The sequence below is a fragment of the Nilaparvata lugens genome, chromosome 13 (genome assembly GCF_014356525.2).
Source record: "Nilaparvata lugens isolate BPH chromosome 13, ASM1435652v1, whole genome shotgun sequence".
In the NCBI taxonomy this organism is placed as follows: Eukaryota; Metazoa; Arthropoda; class Insecta; order Hemiptera; family Delphacidae; genus Nilaparvata; species Nilaparvata lugens.
Genome location: NC_052516.1, coordinates 13,663,781 through 13,687,326, shown reverse-complemented (window position 1 = coordinate 13,687,326; position 23,546 = coordinate 13,663,781). Strand labels below are relative to the sequence as shown.

At 34.0% G+C, this 23,546-nt stretch overlaps 1 protein-coding gene across 1 annotated transcript; it reads left to right on the top strand.

Annotated features, from left to right (window-relative positions):
• The first annotated feature begins 4,266 nt into the window (after positions 1 to 4,266).
• On the top strand, positions 4,267 to 22,615 carry LOC111057521 (doublesex- and mab-3-related transcription factor A2-like). The gene is made up of 7 exons (XM_039439866.1): positions 4,267 to 4,450; positions 9,440 to 9,582; positions 10,556 to 10,682; positions 15,090 to 15,315; positions 17,394 to 17,584; positions 19,220 to 19,448; positions 21,133 to 22,615. The coding sequence occupies exons 1-7, from the start codon at positions 4,396 to 4,398 to the stop codon at positions 21,257 to 21,259; spliced, it is 1,098 nt and encodes a 365-aa protein (XP_039295800.1). The 5' UTR covers positions 4,267 to 4,395; the 3' UTR covers positions 21,260 to 22,615.
• Positions 22,616 to 23,546: the final 931 nt, after the last annotated feature.

Here is a 23,546-nt window from a genome sequence, read left to right as displayed (position 1 = left end):
TTATTATTTTATCTCCTTTCCTTCCTTTCATCTTTTTCTTCTTCAAAGAAGTAAATCATAATCTTCTCCTTCCATCTTCTTCTTTTTCTTCTTCTTTCATCTCCGTTTTTATTTTTTACTTTCTTCTTCATCTTCTTTTTATCCTTCTCTTTCTCCTCCTCCCCCTCCTCTTTTTTTTCTTCCATCTATTTTTCTCCTCTTTCTTCTTCTTGTTCATCTCCTGTCTTCTTCTTTTTCTTTTACATCTATCATCATCATCATCTCCTCTTCTTTGCCATCTTCCTTTTCTTCTTCCTCATCTCCTATCTTCCCTCTTCTTCTGCGGCATTGCCCTCTCTGCGCTGGCCGTGTATCGAAAATGTAGCCACCCAACTGAAGTTGGCGACTGCTCAGTGATTCCGATTATTCGATATTCCGGGTCGACTCCACCCCCAACCCATAGATACTCCAATCTACTGTATCAAATGGGGTTTCGCTCCTCCCAGAAACATATTTATAGAACGGGATCTTCTTCTCATCCTTCTTCACTCAACCTAATGCCTATTTCCTCTCCTATTTAAGCTGGATCTTCATGTGTCAGTATCAGCATAGAGAAACAATAGCGTAAGTAGATATCCCATGGTATAGGGCGATTATGTCGCAACTTTTACTGTTATCCCAAGCCGATAGTCCACGTATTTATTTCCCAAAAAGGTGTGTGACGGTGGTAGTCTCTCATATTATGTTGTTCATACACACTTACCCGGCCAAAATAGTAAAAATCTTCAATAATCGATAGTAATCGACTTGAGATAACTGTAAAAGTTGCGACATAAACGCCCTATACCATGGGATATCTACTTACGTTATTGTTTCTCTATGGTATCAGTAAAGGTGTCTGAAAATATAATTTTCATGTATTCCAATCAGGGGCGCTATTTAGGGGGAGCAGGGGGGGGGGGCCAAGGCCCCCCCCCCAATGATCAGATAAATAATGAAAATTCGGGTCTATCCAAACGAATCCTTAGAATCTCATACTGATTTAATACTTTGTTTAAACAGCAGTAGTATAATTCCTTCTACAGTATCAACAATGTAGCAAAATTGCCTTGAAAGTATGGCTACGGGTACGGAGTAATAAAGAATATATTTTTCTCTGTGGTATAGTTGAAGCTTAAATATAGAATGGGTACAATTATTGATCTGGGCACAATAAGTGAGTTATTGCATAAATTTCAACGTGAGAATTAACAAGTTGCAAGATGTCACAGTGAAAGCAAAAGAAAGGGAACAATCAGACAATAAAAAAAATGTATGTACAGAGTTGGTGAGAATTATGGGAACAGCTTAATGTTTCCTTAGATTTCTCACTGAAAGTTATTCTCCAATTAGAATATGATCCCCAATGAAATAGATGTAATTGTCATTGTAAAAGAAAAATTTATCTGTTTCCATGATTTTTAAGAAATCTGTTTCAGTGTATTCCTACTTTAGGGCTATATTTCTCTGTAGGCCTATATTTCTAATAAATATTTCATGATTTAATAATGTATATGTTTGTATTGATACTTCAACCACATTTGTATAAAACTGGAAAAAATGAAGAATATAATAACATCTTCGAATGTAACATTTATTGGGAAAAACCCAGGACCCTCTATCCTTTGGGGGTATTTCTTCCCCCCCTCATACCTCTTGGTTTTTGCCCCCCCCCCCTAGCAGTATGGTGAAATGGAGCAACTGATTCCAATGGGACTATTCTTATATTCTTACTCGCTTGGCCGGGCTGGAGGGAATTGTCCCATTGGAAATCATAGGAATAATTATATTCTCATTGTACTAGACACGCTCACTTGAATTATGGGATATGTACACCCTATATATACCTGTTCTTCTGGCTTCTTTTACAGCAGAATCGTTTCTCTGTCCTTTTCTTTTCATCATCACGTTTTCTTTTCCTCATTGTGCTTTTCACCAAAAACGGAAAATACAATTAGAAATTTAAAATTACAATCAATTGATTACAATATCATAATGTCAATTAGTTATAATTGCCACGGTATATAGAAGACGGTAGGTGTCACGCGCATGTTTGTGCTAAATTTCCGGTGTAGCTGACGTAATTTTATAAGTTATTCATTCATCTGTTTCTAAATATCACATAACTACGTTTTATTTCTTCTTGAGATCTTGTTTTTCTCCTCTGGTCCTAGGCCTACTGCTTCTCTCTCATTTTTTTAATTTTTCTTCTCCATCTGCTCTTCCTTTAGTGTTCTCTTATTGGCTACTAGCTCATCTACTTACATCATATTCTCACTGTTTCTTTTGTTTTTATTCTCTCCATCTTTCGATCTCTTCTTGTTCCCGTCCATACTCTTTTCAATCGCCTTCTCCACTTTCTACTATTCCACATATCCACCCTCAGCTTTCTTTCTATATTCTACATCATCTATGTATTCTTCTCTCAGTCTCTTTTCTTTACCCTCTTTCAATTATTCCTCCCTTCTCTTCGTCATTTCCTCTTTATCCATTTTTCCTCAATTTCTATTGCTTTAGTGTTTTCCTGAGCTCTGATTTCGATTTCCTCCTCTCTCATTTGTGTATGTTCTTCATACTTTTACGTCTCATTTTTACTTTCCTTGCCCTATTACCATAAGTAAGGAGAGTATTGTTTTCCGAAAAAATTAAGGTACCCCAATTTCCAAATTTCTATACGTTTCAAGGTCCCCTGGGTATTGGTCTGCATGTGTGTGTGTGTGTGTGTGTGTGTGTGTGTGTGTGTGTGTGTGTGTGTGTGTGTGTATGAGTGCATCTGTGTACACGATATCTCATCTCCCAATTAACGGAATGACTTGAAATTTGGAACTTAAGGTCCTTACAATATAAGGATCCGACACGAACAATTTCGATCAAATGCAATTCAAGATGGCGACTAAAATGACGAAAATTTTGTCAAAAACAGGGTTTTTCACGATTTTCTTAGAAACGGCTCCAACGATTTTGATCAAATGTATGCCTAGAATAGTCATTGATAAGTTCTATCAACTGCCACAAGTCCTATGTCTGTAAAAATTTCAGGAGCTCCGCCTCATCTAAGCAAAGTTTGATTTTAGATTCCCAATTATCAGGCTTCACAGATACAATTTAAACAAAAAATTCCAAGTGTAAAAGATTGAGCATGAAAATCTCTACAATTAATGTTCAATAACATTTTCACCTAAAATTGAAAATAAGCTCGAAATTCGAGAAAATGTTATTATTTCAATTGCAAACTGTTGGCAACTGTTGATTCTATTAAATCATTCACTATGAAGAGATAGCAAACTTCGTGTGTCTCCAGCCTTATTGTCCTGTCACCAGCTGGCTTGGATCTTTGAATAGTAGATTTGAGATGCGCGGGAACACTAGCGTCGGGTGATAAATTTTCATCACGGCAAGGAAAGTTGTGGTGCGCTACACCAGATTTTCTTGCTACTTCTCTACTGTTTCAATTTTTCCACTTTTATCTTCAGTTTCTCTTTTCATTCTTCTTCCCACTTCTTTTCACCTCTTCTCCTAATTTCTCTAATCATTCTTCGCTTATCATTTTTATCTTCTCCTATTCTCTTAACATTTTCCGCTAACTCTTTTTCATCATTCTTCGCTAACTCACTCTTCGTTTCATCTCCTTTCATCTCTGCTTCTTTCTATCTTTTCTTCTTTTTCTCCTCTCCTTTTGGTAGAGAGTTAGTGGGGAGGATATTTTTAATATTCTTTCCAAAGAATGGACATTGATATGTCCAAAGCTCCGCCAATTTATGTAGATGCATAACAATATAATTATTATCTATAGTTATTATATTACAAATTGCTTTTTCATATCATATACAGTTCAATAATTATTTTCTTAGTCTATATCATGTAAATTCATCTATAATTTTGCTGTATTGTAAGCTATTGTATATAAGTGTATAAGACAGTATATATTGTAATCTACATAAATAAAGTACTCAATCAATCTCTTCTCCTTAAAGAGTGTCCATAGAAAGCAAATTTCCTTCTTGAATTTCGTATCCATATTACACAATCTCTTCATACGATCCACATCTACAGTCCACAAAGTCGTCTACTTCTCCGAAATTTGTATCCGAAAATCCCCATATTGGTGGGACTCCACCCCAAACCCAGCCACGCCCCAAAACAGGGTGGCCCCAGCTTTCACCCAATGGCCGGTCTCCAAAATTAGGGTCGATATTTTCGAAAAAAGGGTGTAGCAATCGGAGGGGAAACTGCATGTAACCTAGGCAGACTCTAGTGAGACTTTAGTTGGGATGTAGCCGCAGTTTTTGTTGGAGAGACAGTGTTACACGACATTTGTGCCCAAAGTCTCTAGAAAGATCTGGAAAGATTTTCTGTCTCTATTAGGAACTTGTCAGAATGAGTGAGCGAGATAGGGATAGGGATCGTGTTGCTACTGATCTTCGAAGAAAAGGTAGGGTGCTGCTATGAAACTTAATATTTCCTTGAGTTATCTTATCTGTATTATGTACCTAATCATATATTTGTAATAATATTGTAAAATTAAACTTATTATTAAGGAACACAATAATAACTATTGAGAAAAAATCAAGTCGTTACTTTTAAAACGAGTCTCTCATACTCATTACAATCATATTGTAGAATTGAACTTATTATTGGAAATGAATTTAATTTAAATGGAATTGAGTTTTAAATATAGTGGGTATTTGGTTTCTTGGTCTCAAAATTTTACAGTAGTTTGTTCAAGTTTTTAAGTTTAATCTTCAATTGACTTGTAATTTTTACTTAATTCATTGTTTCATCCCATTTAAGAATTATTTTCAAATTATCTGTAAAAATAAATTATCATGGCTTTGTGTTGTTGGGGAGTTCCTGGCGTGAAGATCTCACCTCACCTGTGAATATATATTTATCATTTAACCCGTCAATGAGCTTCTTACTTCGGTAATAATAATATCGAGTGACCTGGCTGGCTCAGGTCTGGTGTCAGAGCTTTCAGGTCGCACCTGATCAATTTCAAGGCCTCTGACATGACCGATATACTCCGATAACGACTGTCATACGTTAGTCGGGAGTGATAGTAACGTGCCCATCCGATAACACGGGAGTGATCTGTCTAAAAAGTTTCTAACTCGCTTATCTTTGTTACAACCCGGGACCTTCAGGCTGCTACACAAGCTCTACGGTATATCCACTAGACCACGGTCCACGGATCACTCCTAGAAATGTTTGGTTTTTGGATTGTAATCAGGAGTGTAAGATAGTTAAAAAATGTGAAAATCACACAAAATTCAACTACATTTGGACTGTTGTTTAAACTATGATTCAAGCCGTCTTGGTCGTGGGCCTTTTCTGTAAGTTGTGTAATTCTGAAGTATTGAATAAATAAATCTTTCCATTTAATAGATAGCAGAGAACCTGCTTGATTTCTTGTATTATAGTACACTTGTCTTTTGGGTGATTTGTCATTAATTTGTCCTTTCATAAAAGCAAATCGAAGTAGTTAAGTGCTTGTATTACGTAGGTACTTATTTTCATGATACTTTGTCATATATCATTTCATTCATAAAAGATAGATAAGCCTACTTGATTGTATCATTCATTCTTTATTCATTTTTACAATAAGTACCTACATTATACGCAAATCCACGCATTATACCTACGCATTATATCTAATCATTATACCTACATCATACGCAACACACACTGATTAGTCATTGCAATTAGACATGTCTTCAAAAGCAACTATGTGAAGTATTGTGACTAAACGTGTCTTATCGTCTTGTCACACTAACTGGTGTGTGCCTAGCCTTATTCTTTATTGATTCATACAATAAGTAAATCATCAAAATGATAGGGAGAGAAAATTAAGGTACCTTGTGCTATTCCTCTCCCAAATTAAGATAACACATAATCCGAAATAGGTTAAGGCTTGTAGTTCTTCAATTCACAAAATGTTCAGTCTTCTAGAATTTTCAAGTATCAAATCACACTCATCATCTTTGAGGTGGTTCGTTGAAGATTTTCTTATATCTAAAATATAGTTTACTTTATTACTATTTCTTCTTCTGTTCACTCGAATAGGTTTAGGTTATGAGCATTTTAATTCTTGGAGAAACACCCTACTCTATTGTTTGTATTACACTAAAATAACTTGATTTCTGAGATACTTTGTTATTAATTAATATTTCTAGAAGGAATAGCCTATTCAATTGCTAGTAGGCTATATAGTACATTAATTTGGAGATGCTTTGTTTCCATGCAATGCATGGTCCACCTGTTTCATTGTTCTATTAATTTTTGGGATACTTTGTCTTCTATTATTAATTATAATTAAACGAAAATCCAAATTAAATGCTGTAAATCACCCCGAAGACTTCTGCTACTGCAAATATTGACAACAGGGTAAACAGCCACATGGAAATTCAATGAGCGCTACTATTCAAAAAATATTTGTCAGACCGGGAAAATGATTTCCAATTGTTTATTTTTGGGATGCTTCACATTTCTAAAAGCTACTTGACTTGATTTTCATCGTATTTAAGTTACTTATACAATACTAGTAGTTCTGTGAACAGTAGACCTCGCGCAGTTATAAACCATAGTCTCCTCTGATACTGTCCATCAGAGTAAATTCTGTCATGTCCTGTTGTGTCGGCGAGATATCGGTGTATAAACGACTAATGGCTGTTCGGGCTGTTGTATCGACAATGCTAATTGACCGAGCGAAGTGGGGTCTAAGATTCAAGTCGACGGGTTGGCATTTCTCTTAATGTTTAAATTTTTGAATGTTTAAATGTTTTTATGTTGCGCATTTACGGCGAAACGCGGTAATAGATTTTCATGAAATTTGACAGGTATGTTCCTTTTTAAATTGCGCGTCGACGTATATACAAGTTTTTTGGAAATTTTGCATTTCAAGGATAATATGATAGGAAAAAGGAGCCTCCTTCATACGTCAATATTAGAGTAAAAATAATACTATAGAATTATTCATCATAAATCAGCTAACAAGTGATTACACAGAAGTGTGGAGAAGCCAGTCTATTGCTGTATTTCCATAAGGTCTATAGTTCCAATCAGGTACTTGTGGATGAGAATACTGCGTGAGGTCTACTGTTCACAGAACTACTAGTAATTTGATGTAAACAGCTGTGCTACTATCATCAAAAGCTCACCGAGTTGAAAGCAAAGAAAAGTCGGGAGAAAATACTATGCTACTTCAAGTTATCAGTTGCATGCCTCACTGCATGCAATATTAATAGTGCATATAACAGATTTTTTCACTAAGTTACATTGAGATATTGAGTTGCAAGAGTCATTGCAAACAATATTTATAATCCACTCGACAGCTGATTTATGATGAATAATTCTATAGTCTGATTTTTACTCTAATATTGGCGTATGAAGGAGGCTCCTTTTCCTTTTATATCATCCTCGAAATGCAAAATTTCCAAAAACCTTGTATATACGTCGACGCGCAATTTAAAAAGGAACATAACTGTTAAATTTCATTAAAATCTATTGCTGCGTTTCGCCGTAAATGCGGAACATATAAACATAAATATTAACATTTAAACATAATTATAAACATAAAGAGAAATACGTGCGCAAAGTTCCTCTGCTGCACTCAAGAACCATTCCGCCCTCGCCTACGGCTCGGGCGTAAACGTTCTTTCGGTGCAGCAAACTGTCACTTTGCGCACTAGTTGCACAAATACTATTATCATGACTGAAGCAATCCCTCTGATCGAAAATTGATATTCTATTCAAGAGAAATTCAGCAATTACATAGGAGCAGGGGCGGTCTGGCCAGGTCGGCTAGTCGGGACCCCCGAGGGCCCGAGGCCAAGGGCCCCGAAGGGGGCCCCAAAATGTGAGGCCTGCCTTTGCAAAGTCACCTGGACTTTTATATTTTTCGTAGTAAGAAGGTGAAGGGATATTCAACTCGCTGAGCAGCCAAACCAAAAAAGGGCTCTTATACAAGGGCGCATAAACCACGAAATGAGTTTTTTTATTAACAAACCTAGTTTAATTATAGTTACTCCCAATTAGTGCAAATTCGAAAAAAGTATTTCCTCATTAAAATTACAAATATTTTTAATAATAAACTACCAATGCCACTAATTTTTAGACATATTATATACTCCAAAACGGTGTAAAATCAGTTACTAGGCATCATTCATACAAAACGGGTTGTTATTTTTATATCTTTTTACTTTTCCTTGCTCTATTACCATAGGTGAGGAAAGTATCGCTTTCCAAAAAAATTTAAGGTACCCTAATTTCATGTTTTCTATACGTTTCAAGGTCCCTTGAGTCCAAAAACATGATTTTTGGGTGGGTGTGTGTGTGGTGTGTGTGGTGTGTGTGTGTGTCAACACGATAACTCCATCCTAATTAACCGATTGACTTGAAATTTTAAACTTAAGGTCCTTATACCATGAGGATCCGACAATAAGAATTTCAATAAGATTCAATTCAAATGGCGGAAAAATGGCGGATAATGGCTAAAAAAACATTTTTACGTTTTCTCGAAAACGGCTCTAACGATTTTCTTCAAATCTATACGCTAGATAGCTATTTATAGCCCTATCAACTGACATGAGTCTCATTTCTGGGAAAATTTCAGGAGCTCCGTAATATTCCTGAAAAGAATGAATTTTGTTAAATTTCTATCACGATTTTCTCAAAAATGGCTGACAGATTTTTTTTAATTCATACCCTGTATAGTTATTTATCAGCTCTATTAACTGGCATGAGTCTCCTCCCTGGGAAACTAACAGGGGGTCCACCTCATTCCTGAGAATTTACTTTGTAGCCTCCTTCTCGTGCGTGAGGTAGGTAGGTAGAGCAGTTTATTCAAAAGAACACATGTCGATATTTTATTTGTAGAACAGCTGTTTTGACAACTTTTAAAAAATCATTTATTTCATAATTCAAACAAGGAAAATGTACTCTGAAAACAATAACAATAGTATAATCATAGTTTTAATTATTTAGCCGCCAATCGGCATAATGTATTCCCCGAAATTATCCTCGTTTAAGAATGAGGCTTATAGATCAATGAGCAAGGAAAGTTGTGTGAGTGTACCACACCAGATTTTTATTTTGTATTATGTTTGATTGTGAAATAAATGAATTGATTGAAATTTTCCGGGGGAGGGCCCCGAACCCTCACCCCTCTTACTGGGGGCTATTCGATATCCCTTGACCCCCGGTGGGGGGCCCATAATCAGCCATAGCCGAGGGCCCCCAGCTAAGCCAGCCGCCCCTGCATAGGAGCCTTATACTTCCGAAAATGAGTTTATAAATCAACAGCAACACAGCAATAAAGGATTGATATCCATCTAGACTGGTGCGGAATGAATGGACTACAGTTGGACCTACTAGGTGGGTTCCGAACCACCGATTTCAGTTGCATTTTGGTGTTAATTTGCAGGTCGTCACCCGAAGTGTGCCCGATGCAGGAATCATGGCATGATATCATGGCTGAAAGGCCACAAGAAGCAGTGTATGTTCAAATCGTGTTCTTGTGCCAAATGCAGTCTAATCGCTGAAAGGCAACGAGTTATGGCCGCACAGGTAATTCCTTTGACATATACTTATATGAAAATGCATTTCATTCCCACCACATTAAGACAATTGAGTCGCAGGACTTGAGTGGATATGAATAAATTCCACAGAGAGATGATTTAGAACTTTAGGATATATTTTTTTTCGGTGATGGTTTCTGGATCCATTCCGAGCTGCGATGTATTAACACACTTTTTTCTATGTATTTGACACGACATCCAGTCAAATAACAATGCAGTCATTTCCCTACAAAAATATACTTTTCTTCATCTTATATTTAATATAAGTGTTGGAAACTAAAACTAGAAATTATTATTGAACGAAAATCCAGATTAAATGCTGTCAATTTGGATATTGTTTACTAATAATTTTTAATAAATACAATATCTCAGTTCCATCTGAAACTAAAACTTTTAGACATAAATTATGGTTTCCCTACAGAAATTCGAAGTCTCCAGAGTTTTGAATAAAAAAAACTTTATTGAGATATAGGCTAAATTTCAGCCTACTGCAGTATGTTTGTAATGTCTTACTTTTGAATTCAAATACTTTTGAAGAATTGTATTTAGAAATTCGATTATGTCACTGTCAATGTTATAGAAATTCGACTGAGTCACTGTCAATGTTGTAGAAATTCGTCTGAGTCACTGTCAATGTTGTAGAAATTCCACAGCATTAATAATTACTATTCAACAAATTTCATCAATTGATAATCTTATAATGATTCACCAAAATCGTTGCTCGAAAACAAATAAATAATTTTGAATTTATATGCCTACACACTGTACCATATCTTGAAATGTTTTATAATTTATTTTATTTTTAATGTGAATTAACACTGTAATTCATGGATAATTTAATTTGTTAATCCCCCCACCATACTAGAATAATGTTGATCATCTCAACAACGGTAATTTGTGGATAAGATAATTCTTCAATGGTGGGATACACTGAAAATCTAAATCTATACAAATTCTTGCAGGTAGCATTGAAAAGACAACAGGCGGCAGAGGACACAATAGCACTGGGCTTAACAGAAGTAATGACTGGTAAAAAGTATCCCTTTTTACCACCGGGACCGATTTTCAGTATGGTGCTATCAGATCAAGGTAAGTTCCAAGTTTGTTTGCATTTTTGTTTTTTTTTAATTTACCTAGTTTCATTTCTCATATTCTTAGAAAAAATGGCCTTAATTGATCAAAATTTAACAATAATAATATTAAATCAGTCAAGTTTATCTTCATTATTCCTGAGATTTTTATTTATCCAAGGTATAATTGAAGTCTTGGAACAAAATATTCAAAGATTCGAAGTCTTGAAGTCTAAAATAGATCAAAATGTAAAAATTAAAAACTTAAATATGTCAAGTCATCGTTTCTTAGTCTCCTATCTGAATTAGAATTGAAGTGTTAAATTGAAAAGTGCTGGATTACGGTCTAATTTTGAAGAAAATTGTTCATTAACCAACGTCTTAGATTGCAGTAAACTTTCTCAAGGGAAAATATTGTTTATTGTGGCGTATTTGTGTAAAAATCTAGTGCCATTGTAGAACGGAATAATTATTGAGGACTACTTTGAAAAAAAAAGCGAATTAAGAATTTGATTCAATTTCAAGAGCTATGGAGAAAAATTAATAATTGTATGTCAAAAAATTCGACTAATAGAGTTCCAATAGAGACACTCATTCGGTTAGTGTTTATCCTCAGTTGATTCTGAAAGATAGACTAAATCCTGATGAGTCTGCAGTAGTGCAAACAATGTGATCTAGCAAAAAACAAAGATTTCCCAAAATAGCGCATTTAAATACCGGTATTCTTTTTTTACATTTGTATTCTCGTTTTAATTTCCTTGGGTTTATTAGGTATTTAAAATGTTTGAAATGTTTTCATTAGCAGAAATAAAAAATTACAACATCTTAGAAATAATACAGTACATAATAAAAGCAATACAAATTTTACAACATGGGAAAATACTATTACAAGATAAAATGAAATGCCAATTGAGTATTTGCATCTTCAGGTACTAGACTTGTTTGAGATGGTGATATAAAAACTGATTATAAAACTAGCGCTAAAAAGTGGTTACTGAGGCCGACAGTCGCATATGAAGTGACACATATTACTTAACAGTATCGATCATTTATCAATTTTAGCTTCACAGTATAGGATACAATTTTCATTTTCATTGAGTAAATTTTGAAAGTCAATATTGAAATTGCTGCTTTCTTGTAAAAGTAGAAATAATAAATTATCAATATTTTGATATTCGATAATCACTGCACTACGCTTGAAATTAACAGTAATTCATCGATTGCATATAGATGTTGATTGCATTTAGAGTCCTTCTGATGCTTTTTTGTCTAATAATACCACGAATTTATGAAAAAGTTACATAAATGTTTCAACACCTATGGTTTCATCATCTGTAGTGTCTGACATCAAGACTTCAGTGTCATCAAGATACTGAGGATGACATCATCAGTTGTTGAAACATGTATGTAAATTTTCATCAAATTCGTGATATCAAATCAAATCATTTATTGCACAAAAATACATGGTACAAATAATCGTTTTAAATAAAATTAATATAATCTAGATATATTAGACAATATTCTAGTGTTTCATTACGTTTAGAGTAGTTGAATCTTTCTAATGCTGGTTTTCTAGTTTAGAGTAGTTGTTCCTTCTAAAGGCCTTCTACAATACTTAAATTTTCAATACATTCATGATATCTAATTAAATGAAATCGTTTATTGCACAGAAATTACATGGTAAAAATAATAGTTTTAAATAACAATAATATAATCTAGATATTAGACAATATTCTAGTGTTTCATTACGTTCAGATTAGTTGAATCTTTCCAATACTGGTTTTCTAGTTCAGAGTAGTTGTTGCTTCTAATGGTCTTCTACAATACTTAAATTTTCAATAAATTCGTGATATCTAATCAAATCAAATCGGTTATTGCACAAAATAGTCATGGTACAAATAATTTTCTAAAATAACAATAATATCATCTAGGTATTAGACAATATTCCAGTGTTTCATTACGTTCAGAGTAGTTGAATATTTCTAATGCTGGTTTTCTAGTTTAGAGTTGTTCCGTCTAATGGTCTACTATTATACTTAAATTTTCAATAAATTCGTGATATCTAATCAAATCGAATCGTTTATTACACAAAAATTACACGGTGAAGATAATATTTTTGAATAACTGAATTGAATAGACTTAAAAGGAGCGAACTAATAAAACGACCGAACGCAGGCAGTTTGATGAGACGAGTAATAAAAGAGGAAGACGAGGAATAAAATTTTCAAAGCTTCAGTCCTTCTTATGGCATGATATCAAAGTTAGTAGACAGAAGGTTGGTCACTCATCTATAGTATTTTAGTTGAAATACAATTGGAGTGGGGGAACTGCAGCCGTGACGTAGGCTGTAGTACAGAGTAGGCAGAATATCGCATTCTTGAAAATCATACGGTGACCTATAGTCAGTTTATATAACACAAACATTTTCTGACATGCAAGTTTTCAGTTTCTGCTTTACAATAATTATCAAAACATTTGAATAATACAACATTTTCAATAATATAAAAGCAAAAACCCACCTCATAACCTTCCCTTTCAAACCTTAAGGTTTCTTTATCTTCTAGGTCGTGTTTATATTTTGTAGTTTGGCTATACATCAGCTTGTGAATTTCGGGGATGAGATATTTTGATTCTCGTAGAACATGTGCTCGATACCATGTGTTCAGTGCATTTATATGAATGAAATCCATTGGATTTATCGGGATCGGTTTATTTTTTTATTGCAATGCATTGGTTTATCAAGATTTTTTATGAGTTAATCTGAAATTATAATAGTATAACGTTTAATAGTCTACTAACGCTTTTCCAGCGTATTAACTTTTTCGTGTCACGTGTTTAGATTCTTGAAAAACTTTCAACTTCATTTCATTCATACAAGTTGAATGAACTTGAAATATTAAACAACATCATTAGAATCGGTGATCAATTCGCTATAAGTATGGAGAATTTTTAAGTTCTAGGTCAATCTTGAGGGGTAAACGACGATGTATTTGAAGATACAGTGAATAAACTGTATGCTCAGTGTGGTTACTCTATCACTTTTTTACTACACGTGACGTCACGCTGGCGTTCCCCCCACCACTTCGAATCTTACACCTGTGAGTGATCAACCTTCTGTCTACTAACGTTGGCATGATATAAGCCACGTGTCTTATGTCTCTATTATTCGCTTAGCTTGCTAACTTTCAAAGGAATCGCACAATAGTTTTATGTTTTTCTACGGTTTTATTAATATAGGTCGAGATTACCAGTTATCTCAACATTATAGCTTCGCCCTATCCTTTTTTGAATAACATTAATATAATCTAGATACTAGAAAATATTCTAGTACTCATCTATTTTATTATCCATGACAAACTGCAAGTAACAATCCGTTTTTGAACTATTTTTAACGACACTATACAGTCTAATATATTTGAATACTAGTTACTAATCTAATATCTAATATCAGTCTAATATCTTTGAATATTGATAAGAGTGTTGAGAATGGATTCTAAAAATCCGAATGCGCTCCACGGTGAGTACCAGAAGAAGAAGAAGAAGAAGAAGAAGAAGAAGAAGAAGAAGAAGAAGAAGAAGAAGAAGAAGAAGAAGAAGAAGAAGAAGAAGAAGAAGAAGAAGAAGAAGAAGAAGAAGAAAGAAGAAGAAGAAGAAGAAGAAGAAGAAGAAGAAGAAGAAGAAGAAAGAAGAAGAAGAAGAAGAAGAAGAAGAAGAAGAAGAAGAAGAAGAAGAAGAAGAAGAAGAAGAAGAAGAAGAAGAAGAAGAAGAAGAAGAAGATAAAGAAGAAGAAGAAGAAGAAGAAGAAGAAGTACTAGTTTTAATAACTAATATTCAAAGGAATTAGACTGTAGTGTCGTTGAAATAGTTCAAAACGGAATATTCTAGTGTTTCATTACGTTCTGATAACTTTTTGTGTAGTTGAGAAGTTGATATTGTGGTAATTATTCATATTGAATGAAAAAGACTGAGAAATTGTCAAAAACCACTGATTTATTGATAATTAGAAAGACCGGTTTCGGTTATTACACCATTGTCAATCTCTGATAAACATCAGATAAACAAACATATTGTTTATCAGAGATTGACAATGGTGTAATAACCGAAACCGGTCTTTCTAATTATCAATAAATCAGTGGTTTTTGACAATTTCTCAGTCTTTTTCATTCAACGTTCAGATAAGTTGAATATTTCTAATACTGGTTTTCTAGTTTAGAGTAGTTGTTCCTTCTAAATGATCTTCTACAATACTTAAAATTCATAAATAAATAAAATCAGTTCACTTTGTATGGGCTACTTTATAGAAATTGATAAAAACAATATAAAAATATGAAGTACCCTTCGAAGTTTAGAAATGTTTTAAATTAAAGGGTACTTAATGTTTTTATAATTGTTTTCTATTAATAATAAATAAATGATTTTTTTTCAGATAACAGCAACCACGATCAACCAAGCTCGACGAAATGCACTCCCTCCTCACCCCAAGAGGGGGATTCCCCTCCTCCTGCAGTTGACACCTCCACGTCATCGGATCCAACAGACGAGAAAGCTTCAAGTCCTGACAAGATGGACACATCACCCTGTCTCTCCACTTCTGCATCGTATAAACCTCTTCCGCTTGATATGCTGGTCACACTCTTTCCCGATAAGAAAAGGTGAGAGAAGTTTCAAGGTTTTTGTTTCTAGAATCAGGGTTTCAGCTGAAGTGAACAGTTTATTGTATGTATTATTCCTAGTTCGATGATGAAAAATAATTAATTGTGAGGTGGTACCCTGTCTATACAATTCAGTAAATCTTACAAGTCTCTGCCGCTCAATATACTAGTCACGTTTTGAGTTTTGTTTTTTTTTCTAGAATTGTGGTTTCAGCTGAAGTGAACAGTATATTTTCTATATTATACCAATGATGAAAAATAATGAATTTTGAGGTGGTACCCTGTCTATCCAATTCATCAGCTTACAAGTCTCTATCGCTATTCCGAAGAATGGACATTGATATGTCCAAAGCTCCGCCAATTTATGTAGATGCATAACAATATAACTATCTATAGTTATTATATTACAAATTGATTTTTCGCATATCATATACAGTTCAATAATTATTTTCTTAGTCTATATTATGTAAATTCATCTATAATTTTGCTGTATTGTAAGCTATTGTATATAAGTGTATAAGCCAGTATATATTGTAATCTACATAAATAAAGTACTCAATCAATCAATCAATCAATCAATCGCTCGATATGTTAGTCACACTCTTCCCCGATAAGAAAAGGCAAGGAAATTTTCGAGTTATTTATTTCTATAGTAAGATTCTCGTTATAAAATCAAAGGAAATCATAGGGAAGCACTGTTGTCGATACTCCGTTTCCACTGCCTTCTATAGTTGATAGCTGTGATTTAAATCATCCCTGTATATCAGATATACCTGAAAACCCCTGAATATACCTGACATTTCAACTTAAAAATGACCTAAGTTATGGTCGAAACTCTAGTCGTTGAAATATTTTAAAGTTTTTAATAATAAAGGGTACTACAAGTTTTTAAATTGTTGTTATTAATCTGATATACCTGATATAAATTGTTGGTTCTTGATAATAATTATCAATTACATCTCAAATATATTTTATTTACCTATAAAATATATTTTTCTTTATAAGGTGAGAATATTTTTATGGATTTCTTTTTTTACTGCGGCTGATGCCCACATGAGCTTTTTGCTTGTGGTAATTCTTAGAATCAGGGTTTGTCTCAAGATGATAGTAAATAATATATCTCCTGTATTTCTCTGAATTATTAGTGCGATAATGAGAAATAATGAAAGTAATAATAAAATGTAATTTAGGTTTGAGAACTTGTTTATTTTAGGGTAAGGTTTTAAATGGAGGTGATAGCACGGATACAATAATTTGATATCAAACTATTAACTATATATAATAAAATGTAAGATAGGTTCGAGAACTCGTTTAATTTAGGATTAGGTTTTAAATGGAGTTGATAGCACAGATAGAATAATTTGATGTCAAACTATTAACTATTATTATTCTCTTAACTATTATTCTAGACTGCTGAATTAATGTTTGGTGAGATGTAGTGATATTTTTTTATTCGTAGTAAGAACACAAAATTTGTGTAAGGTTTTAAATGGAGGTGATAGCAATTATTTTGCGTACCTGTTATATTTGGTTTAGTACCGAATATTTTAATATATAGTCATCTATCAAGTAGTTCGAGAAAAATCATTCAATATCAGTAGGGTCAATTCAATAAGTGGTAGGGTAGAACTTATCCGCAGGACAGGGGAAAAGTAAAGCCTATTTAAAAATATTTTTAAAATAGTTTTGAGACTCATAGGCCCGGTTGCACAAAGGCCGGTTAAATTTTAATCGTGATTGATTTCATGAGAACCAATCAAAGAAGGTGTTTTTGAAAAGATGGCTTCTCTGATTGGTTCTCGTGGAATTATTCACGGTCAAAATTTAACCGGCTTTTGTGCAACCGGCACCCAGAGATCAGTTTTAGAATAACTTTTGAAATGAGTTTGACAGGATTAAGATTGATTCAGATCGCTAATTACTGTCACACTTGTGACTATAATATAATAAAGCCCCACAAAGTGGAAGAATTACATCTTATTTATTTATTTCTTTTATTCTATTCTTAATTCTTTCTATGTAAAGCTTCTTACTTTTGAAAGGAATTGATACTGATTTCATTGTTTTGGCCGTTTCAGGTCAGTGTTAGAGTTGGTTCTGAGACGCAGCGGACATGATCTCCTGAAAGCCATAGAACAGTGTGCCTCGCTGACTGGAGGGGGCATGCGGTGTTCACCTGGTGTCACCACGAGCACGGCGGTCACCACAGAAAGACACCGCGGTAGACCGCAGTCACCAATGCATGACACCATCACACATACGCCATATGGTGAGTGTTTGAACAATATTATGGTTGACGTATTGATATTACATTTAGAATTCTTCAATGTTTTTTTCATCACGAACTGCATATTATTAAATCACTTTTTGCTATTAGAAAAAAACTGCTAGCAGTCAGATATTTTACAATAAATGAATTGATCTCTAACTTTGACAACGAGATCTTGGTTGTCAACCAATGATAATGATTATTTATGAATTATTCATTTATTGTAAAATATCTGACTGCTAGTCGTTTTTTCTAATAGCAAGAAGTGATTACATTTAGCTTACTGTATTGATTTTCACGTATACAGTGAGGTCCACGTTATAATGGCAGTGGAGAAAGATAGGAGAACAGTGTTACCGACTCTCTGTCTTGCCACTGCGTTCTATATAGGATAGCTGATACCGGTATATCTGATGTAATATTAACTGTTCATTCTAGTTCAAAATTATAAACTATATATATGTTATTCGCCAAGAAAATATATTTTTCTATTATTCAATAATAACTTTTCATAATTGAGATATTGATATTTTGTTGATTAATTATCTTTCTACATTGTCGAAATACGATCTGGCAGCCTTGCTGAGCTGGAAAAGGATAGCGATATCTGCTTTGTCGACTGATAGACAAGGATAGCAACACCAATGTTGATCAAATACTGCCATTATAACGTGAGCCTCACTGCAGTTACTTATTGACTTGAAGGATTATAATTCATCTCATTTAATTCTACATTTAGAAGTTGCCTTTGCAACGGAGTAAATTGGAATAAATTCTATTTAAATACCAAGTTAAATAAAACTTGAAATTATTCTTCCAGAATCAGTCTTATTAGTTAAGACTTCTTATCAGTTGAAGACTTCTTCTTAGTTAAGAATTCTTATCTGATCAGAATCAGTTCATTTTATTTTGGAATAATAGGTTGGATGAGTATTGATATTGTATAACATATCCATAATTGAAAAAAACACAGTTTTAATTTTGTGACATTCACATTTTTTTAATTGTTGGCAGAACTGCAGTTTTGAGTTGAAACCTAGTGCAGCTGAAAATGTGTTGGTTTCAACCCAAAACTGCAGACCGGTTAACAAATTTAATAAATTAATGTGGATGTGACAAAATTAAAACTGTGTTTTCTACAATTATTTTGGAATAGGATACATGTCATTCATGTTCCTAACTACTTGTACAAATAAGTATTCAACATGAAGACAAATCTATGTAATATAATTATTAAAATATTCATTTTTCTTTTTTGGGCTACTGAAATTATTTAAACACAATTTTATTCAAAGTTATCAGGTACCCTTTTATTTTATTACAACACAGTTATAGTTTCAAGTGTATGAAATAGTTGTTTATTTTTTACACTTGAAAATGGATTTTGAAAAGTTGAAACTAGTTGTCTTGTGATGAAATGAATAGTACTTGTTAACGTTTATTATGTTCCAATATAATTATAATTATAAAAATAGGAAGAAAAATAAAAATCTCAGTACCCTTTTTGAATTATTTAATCACAACATAGTTTTCTTTCTATTTTTATTACAAGTAGCCCTATACAGAAAATATATAAATTATAATTATATTATTTATCATCTATATTGTAATATATTATTTCTTCTGTCGCCACAGTAATCTCCAACAAACCGAGCAGTAATCTGATAAGCAGTGACCCAACCGATCTCCGATCAGCATTCAGGCCTTTTCTGGGGGGTGCAGGGGCCCCCTCCCGCCTAGCTGAGGTTCCCCCCCTTGATCAGACCCCCCAGCCGCCCCAGGCACACCAGGTGTTGCCTTGCAACGGAACCGCTCTGCTAAATATGCTGTCGCCTGCGTTTTTTCACACAACGCCTCCGTTTGGGTGAGTAGAAACATTTTAGAATCGAAATATTTTTCCAATTATTGTAGTTTTGTATACTTTCAGAATATTTATCCAGTCGATAAACGTCTTCTAGTTTGTTGCTTAACCTTCCGGTAGTCGCGCCCTACTCAATCACACGAGCAGTCGCGTGTTGTATTTTGTACAACATTCAATTTTCCAAGTTTTATGTACTCTGTTTAACTTACTGTCAAAACATATTAATTAATATTGTATAATTACCTTTTCCATCTTCTTGGAATATTTTACGCCTATGAACATTTGGATGATTGCCATTTCATAGCCCAATAAGGTACATCAAGCAAAGCCATCAATTTTGTGTTATTGGTTCGTTTACAGTCCCCGTATACAGTCTTTCCCTATCTTATGCAAAGTGCGACTTATGCACTGTGGCGACTAAATGGCACCTTAAGACTGAACCATTGCTCGGTTGATACTGCAAGTCAGTGGAGTGATGGGGGGAAAGTTTTGGAATGCATAGGTGACTCATTCACTGACACCACTCCATTCAATAGTTTTGTGCAGCAAAAAACTGACACTGTTGTACTTTTTACAACAGCGCGACTGCCGGAAGGTTAAGTCATTTTTATTGGGGAAAGTATTATTGAGAATTCACAATAGAGCATTAATAAAATAGGAGTAAGATGGTGTTTTATGATAATAGTGAAGTCCACGTTATAATGGCAGTATTTGATTAGAAATTGTGTTGCTATCGTTGTCTATCATTCGACAAAGCAGATAAGGCTATCCTTTTCTTGCTCTTCAACATTGCCAGATTGGTTTTTAACAATTTAGAAGTATAATCAATTAACAAAATATTTTATCTCAATTGTAGAACATTGTTAATAAATCATTGGTGAATATATATGTTCTTGATGAATAAAATATGATTTTTTTAAAGAAGAATGAACAGTTACGCTCAACTCACACTTACGCGACTTAGGTCGAGAAGGGACTCGACTCTAGTCGAGAGCATGTGTTTCCAAATGGTGACACTCAGACCAGTCGATTCTAGTCTCCGTGACGTCACCATTTGAAAACACATGCTCTCGACTAGAGTCGAGTCTCTTCTCGACCTGAGTCGCGTAAGTGTGAGTTGAGCCTTTATATTACCGTCAATGAACAGATAATATCAGATATATTAGTATCAGCTATTCTATATAAAAGGCAGTGTGGCAAGGCATAGAATCGGCAACGCTGTTCTACTATCTTTCTTCACTGTCATTATAATGTGGACCACACAATAATGAATCTAGCCTACTAATCCTACTATAGTCCGTGAAAATTTACTTCCGACTTGGGATGGACATGCGCAGTAGAGAAAGCATACAGCGGGAGGGATACAGAGGCGCGATGTTGCCGTTTTGAAGCGGCCAGCGATCTCCAACTTCTAGTGACTGTTCATGTGCTCATGCTACACATGCCAAGTTTCCCATCTGAAAACGGTCAGACGACTGACAAATTGGCAACTGCGCTTCTACCTATGTCTCTATTAATCACTGTAATTGGCTGATCTCCCTCCATTTCTCTGCGCTGCATATTCCTCCAAGTCTGGAGTAAATTTTCACGGACTATAATTCTGCTTTTTTTTAGAGACTTTGAGGTGATTTTTCATAGTGGTTCAAGTATGATAGAAGAGTGAAATATGGTTTTGTAATTATTGCAGGGGTGGCTCTATATTCCCAGTCTACAAGACGTTCCCCGTTCCTCTCCTTCAACAATCTCCGGTCTCCACTCAACCTCCAATATCATCCAACTGTACATGCCACGAATGTCGCGAGAAACGAAGTTAACTTAATCCATCTTTGATTTATTAAACTATCAAAAATTATGTGCATACACTATCAAAATATATAAATTATTGTTTCACGACTGCTTCAAATTATATATTATCGGTGTTATAGGAATGTAAATAAATTGAAAATAAATTATTGAGTAGCCTAATTTTGATTGATTAGTATTCATTTTCACCATAGAGAAAAGATAACATAAGAAGATATCCCATGGTTTGTAGAATTCATTCAAAGTTTGGAAGTTTTTTATTTAATTAAGGTGTATCAATTTGAGATGATACTGTTTCATATTGTGATGATACTGTTTCATATTGTGATGATACTGTATCGTGTGTGGTGATACAATATCATTTTGTGGTGATACTGTATCATCTATGCAATAGAGAAAAGATAGCATAAGAAGATATCCCATGGTTTGTATTGTAGAATTCATTCAAAGTTTAGAAGTTTTGTATCAAATTATGGTGTAGTGTATCATATTGTGTTGATACTGTATCGTATGGTGATACAGTATCATTTTGTGGTGATGCAGTATCATTTTGTGATGATACAGTATCATTTTATGGTGATAGAGTATCATTTTGTGAGAAAAGATAGCATAAGAAGATATCCTATGGTATACAGCGATAATGTTACAAATTTCTCTTTTAACTCAGCCGATAGTCCTTGTATTTCGTTTTTGTGAAGCTATGTGACACTGGTAGTCTTTCATACTGTGCCGTTCAAACTTTCTCACCCCAGTAACACAGTAATAATAGACAGAAGTCGACAGTGATTGGCTTGAGTTAGCAGGAAATCGGCTTGAAATTAGGAACATAAAAGACCTATACCATGGGATCGTTTGCACGAAAGGCTGTTGAATTTTAATCGTGTTTGAATTGAATGCTACAAAAACCAATCTGAGAACCTTCTTTTGAAAAAAAAAATTTTTCTGGTTGTCTCTGTTATCATTTTATTACAAAAGAAAGACAAGAAGACAAAAAAGAGACAAAGAAAGACTGTTTTATGTCCTACTCCTTGAAAATTAAGGACTGGAAGAGACAATTATAGTTCATCAAATAGAGATAAATATAGTTTGTTACAATATTACAATAATTATTGTATCAAACTATGGAATTGTATCATGGAGCTCCACAATATCTCTTAAATCAGTCATGTATAGATAAAATAGTAGGTCTATCATTATAATTGCCTTTGTAACTTGTTTCAACTTGCATCATCATCCATCATTGTATATTTCATCTTTGAAATTATCCATTATTGTTATATTGTAATGACATCCAAATTGAGAGTACTATTAAACGAAACGCTTGCAGCCAATTCCACTTTATTATGTAGCATTCTTTGTTCCTGAGTACCCTCTTCATAAACAAATTCCACTTGAGTACCTACTAGAGTCAGTGACTGGTACAGTGAAAAAATGTTCTCAGGAGTTTAAGGGCCGGTTTCCAAGCTCGGAATTTAGCTAAGTTCTAGACTTTAAGCAGCTGGAGTCAGAAAATTGTTTTTCCAAAACGGGGCGTAGTCGCAACTTTTATAACAGTAGTCGTAGTTTTTATTTTCTCATTTCTACAATTGGAAACTTTTTTCCTTGACGAAATTAGACATTCCTAAATAATTCAAAATAGCTGAAACTTTACACTATTTTCTCTTTATTTCATTTTGTGTTCAATTTTCTAGTTTTTCGAAATTTAATTCAAACGTGACTATGACAATGACTGCATTGCCATTTTCCCATACGATACCATCACAGATATTTTATCAATCTTTTTACTGGCATCGCTAGTGAAACGTTCAATATGGTTCAATAAAGGAACCAATTCTACGTTTACCTTGAATATTGTAGTTGAGAATGGGGTTGAAAAGTGTTGTTCAAAATTTGAAAAGTTTGTCTACAGAATTAGATCATAACTTGCATTGCTTCGCAATGAAGAAGTGATTCGGTCAAGAAATCTAGATGTCTAGATGACTTGGGATGATGTATAAATGACTTGGGCATATGAGATAGCCTACTCTAAAAGCTGAGATGATTTTCAATATTCACAGTTTAATCATCATCTAAACTTTATGGCTCCTACTCCCTCTGATTTGTACTCAACATATATATACCGGATGACCCAGAATAACGGGAAGGTCGGGAACATTAGAAAACGCCATAAAATATTAGTGAGAAGGGCAAAACTGATTTTATTCAAACTAATGTGAAGTTCAAGACTTGCCATTCGAGAATTATTAATAACATCTATCACTTTTTGACAATTACTTCTTCAAGATGGCTTCCTCCTGC

Coding starts and splice junctions, on each gene's coding strand:
- LOC111057521 (XM_039439866.1), top strand. CDS start 4,396: ATGAGTGAGCGAGATAGGGATAGGGATCGTGTTGCTACTGATCTTCGA. Junction 4,451..9,439: donor TACTGATCTTCGAAGAAAAG/GTAGGGTGCTGC, acceptor GTTAATTTGCAG/GTCGTCACCCGAAGTGTGCC. Junction 15,316..17,393: donor CTCTTTCCCGATAAGAAAAG/GTGAGAGAAGTT, acceptor TGGCCGTTTCAG/GTCAGTGTTAGAGTTGGTTC.